We start from the raw sequence: 3,300 nt of genomic DNA, 5'->3' as shown, positions 1-3,300 counted from the left end.
TTAAAAAATACAAATGTTAGTTGTTCGTCCTAAAGGGGGTTTGAATTTTGGAATGGATGACGGAATATGATGGAAGTAGTCGAACTCTTATTGTGAATATATGATCAAAACAAGATGAAGCTTTTATCTGATGAAAACATAAAAGAAGAGGAAGAGACAAAGGGAAGCCTCTATGAAAATTACGCAACTTCATACTTGAAGCAACGGTTTTTGATTTCCAATAGCTTGTCTAGCAAGTACCAATACAAGTTAAGCAACAACCAAAATAATTACAATTCTCCTATAGTTAAAATGGTGAGCCATTATTTTAAAATAAAAGCAAAAAGCATGGTAAATAAGTAGGTAGCCTTGGATTGCATGATTTTTTACAACCCAAAATTCACACCACTTGTTATACTTGAAAAATCAAAGTCTGCTCAAATTCAACAAAGGGGAACCACCAAGTTGCTGTGCAAACTAGTTTTTCCTGTTGCACAAGCTGAAGTTGTGTTAAAATTACCATGGATATCATCCAAGTTCCACAAACCATCCCACAGAAAATTTTCCTCATTAGTGGAGGCAGGTTCAGGCACATACACATTCTCATGCAGCATGGAGCTGAAGAATCCTTGCTCCTGATCAGCTGCGTGAGGGCATACAGTAGTAGTAGAAGTCTCCGAATCCGGCTTCACTTGAGGCCAGCAGGATGGTATTTTATTGTTGTCATTTTCATCCAGTAAGGCCATGATTTTCTTCAGATCTGCTTGATTGAGTTGCTGCTGCTGGTAAAACTGTTGCCTCCTTAAAAGGCGAGTTTTCACCTTCTCGGAGGCATCAGAAACCCCTTTAACCGCTTTTTTCTTAAAATGGGTCCTCCAATAGTTCTTGATCTCATTATCAGTCCTTCCAGGCAAACTCCTTGCAATAGTTGACCATCTGAGTTTTTTTCAAAAAACAAATTAAGCCTTCATATATGTAGCACAAGAAAAAAAAAAAAACTAGCTAAAATATTAAAAACAAAGCAAACAAAGTACGACAAATATTTACCTATTCCCCCATCTTGCATGTAGGTCTACTATTATTCTCTCTTCATGTGGAGTAATTTGCCCCCTCTTAAGGTCTGGCCTCAAATAATTTACCCACCTCAGCCTGCAGCTCTTTCCATTCCTTTTCAGTCCTATATAATTATACAACCCAAAAAAATTATATTATTATTATTCTCAGTTATTCAATGGATATATGTACATAAACACATGAGCGCTCAAACACTAATTGTAACTAGAGTGGAGTCACATACCTGCAAGTCTGGCCACGGAGTTCCATCTGCCTTCACCATGAACCCTCACATACTCAATAAGCAACCTATCTTCCTCAGCAGTCCAAGGACCCTTTCTCCAACCCTCCTCTTCTATTAAACCCCAACCCATATGTTGACCTGCCATCATCCCCAAATACATGTGTGATAGCTTAATTAGCACAACTTTTGTGTTATGCTTAGGTAATAGGTATGCTTTTATCTAAAGACTTTGTCTTCCAGATGCTGTGGTAATTTTTGTAGTGCTTGTTTGCGTATTTATATGTCTGCAACATAAGCCCTCACTTTGTAATTCCATCAGTCAATTTGCTGTCGTTTTCGAAATCTTCCCTATGCTTTCCACTATTTGATGTACGAGTCATCTGATCTCACAGAAATATCATCTTTATCATTCATTTATTTTTCTAAGATACTAAAAGAAGAGATTTGAACTTTAGACATCTAATACTTGATAAAAAAAAATAAAAAAAAAGGAAGCTAACAATAAAAGAGTTTTCATTTGGCACTCTAATACGATTATTATGCACTATAATTTTATAAATTACATAGTAAATTTCGTATAGGGAGGAGGGATGGATTACATTTAAGTGTCTTCGCCATTGATGTATGATTTAACATCATGATCAACCCCAAATATATACCAATCAAGTGGTTGAAATGCTTCAATCAAGAAGGTCAAAATTATTTAGCTCATACGAGGACATTTTAGAAAGCTAGAACTATGTTAGTGTAGTGTTATCCATACTTAATTTTACTTTTTAAATACTTTCTCAATTTTTGATCATCAGAATCTTTTGATTTGAAGAAAATCAATAGTCAAATATAACAAAAATGTGTACAAAGTAAACATGAATATGAATAGTACTATTCTTATGCTATCGCATTTGGTGACGTATTCTAGTAAGGATCTAAAACGATAAGTTTAATAAATTATTGGATGCTAAAGTGCGACAGAAGAGAAATAGGAATTCCATGGATTGAGGCCACGTACACAGAGATTATGCATTTGGACAAGAAGAATTAGTAACTCATTAGCATACTAAAACATGCCTGATAAATATTAAATCACAATTAAGTGGGTGGTGGAATTTTTAAACTTGAAAATTACTAGAGGACCAATGTGGTTTGACCAGGTGTTGGAATTGCTTACTTCTTAAGGAGAATTTTCCAAGTAATCACTCTAAATCAGGAATTAAATATTAATTTGTTGATGCCATTTTGGATTTTGTGGGCATTATAATTCTCAAGGTATTCATGACTTTGGAACGTCACCAAGGGGACACGTGGTACTTTTTATTATTTTCTAATATATTTTTGGAATGATAATGCTTTATGGAAAGATTTTTTGATGTAAACAAAATACAGAATGATACACTATATGTCACTATACAAATGGTGGAATATATGTGTTAAAAAGTTAATAACTTAAAAAATAAAATATTTCACCACTTATATAAAAACAAGTGATATATCACTCGTATTCCGATCACAATAAAAAATTTCTCATGCTTTATGGACCATACGCGGCATGGAGTTCTCATGTTGTAAACTTGTAACATTGCTTTGTGGGTGAGGCTGATGTTGTGAAAATAGGTGATCTGTACACAAGAAAGATGATGGATTATGAGACAAATAAAAACTATTTTGGGGAAGTTTTAATTATTATTTGTTTATTCTTCAATCTGAAGTGATAGTGGGAGGGAAGAATTGAAACCGAAACTACCGGCATAAAAGTGAATGATTTAAGGCTTTTAAGCCAACTAAACTACAAGTTTTTTGTATTTCAAAAAATTTTAGTAGGTAAAATAAATTCGTTACTGACGCACATGCGGACATAAATGTTTTGTGTTGACCATAATAATGGTGTTCTAAATTCACTCATATGTACCATTATATAATGTGATCGTATTAATCTAGTATCAAATTGTAACTCATAGGCTACTAGACGTTGGTAAGCTTGGTTCACCATTTGGATTAGTAATGCTCAAATTATAACTCATATTCGA

At 33.9% G+C, this 3,300-nt stretch overlaps 1 protein-coding gene across 1 annotated transcript; it reads right to left on the bottom strand.

Annotated features, from left to right (window-relative positions):
• Positions 1-422: 422 nt before the first annotated feature.
• LOC137730561 (myb-related protein 305-like) lies at positions 423-1,436 on the bottom strand. Its single transcript, XM_068469544.1, has 3 exons — positions 1,277-1,436; positions 1,027-1,156; positions 423-915 (listed from the first exon to the last, which is right to left on the bottom strand). The coding sequence occupies exons 1-3, from the start codon at positions 1,434-1,436 to the stop codon at positions 423-425; spliced, it is 783 nt and encodes a 260-aa protein (XP_068325645.1).
• Positions 1,437-3,300: the final 1,864 nt, after the last annotated feature.

This window comes from Pyrus communis, chromosome 4 (assembly GCF_963583255.1).
Source record: "Pyrus communis chromosome 4, drPyrComm1.1, whole genome shotgun sequence".
Taxonomy (NCBI): domain Eukaryota; kingdom Viridiplantae; phylum Streptophyta; class Magnoliopsida; order Rosales; family Rosaceae; genus Pyrus; species Pyrus communis.
The sequence above is the reverse complement of the archived record's forward strand: the minus strand, read 5'-3'. Positions and strand labels throughout refer to the sequence as shown.

Bases quoted from the DNA above. Each gene is read 5' to 3' on its own strand.
- LOC137730561 (XM_068469544.1), bottom strand. From the start codon at position 1,436: ATGTATTTGGGGATGATGGCAGGTCAACATATGGGTTGGGGTTTAATA. The intron at 1,157-1,276 runs GTATGTGACTCC...ATAATTATATAG, and splicing joins CTCCGTGGCCAGACTTGCAG to GACTGAAAAGGAATGGAAAG. The intron at 916-1,026 runs GTAAATATTTGT...AAAAAAACTCAG, and splicing joins CATGCAAGATGGGGGAATAG to ATGGTCAACTATTGCAAGGA.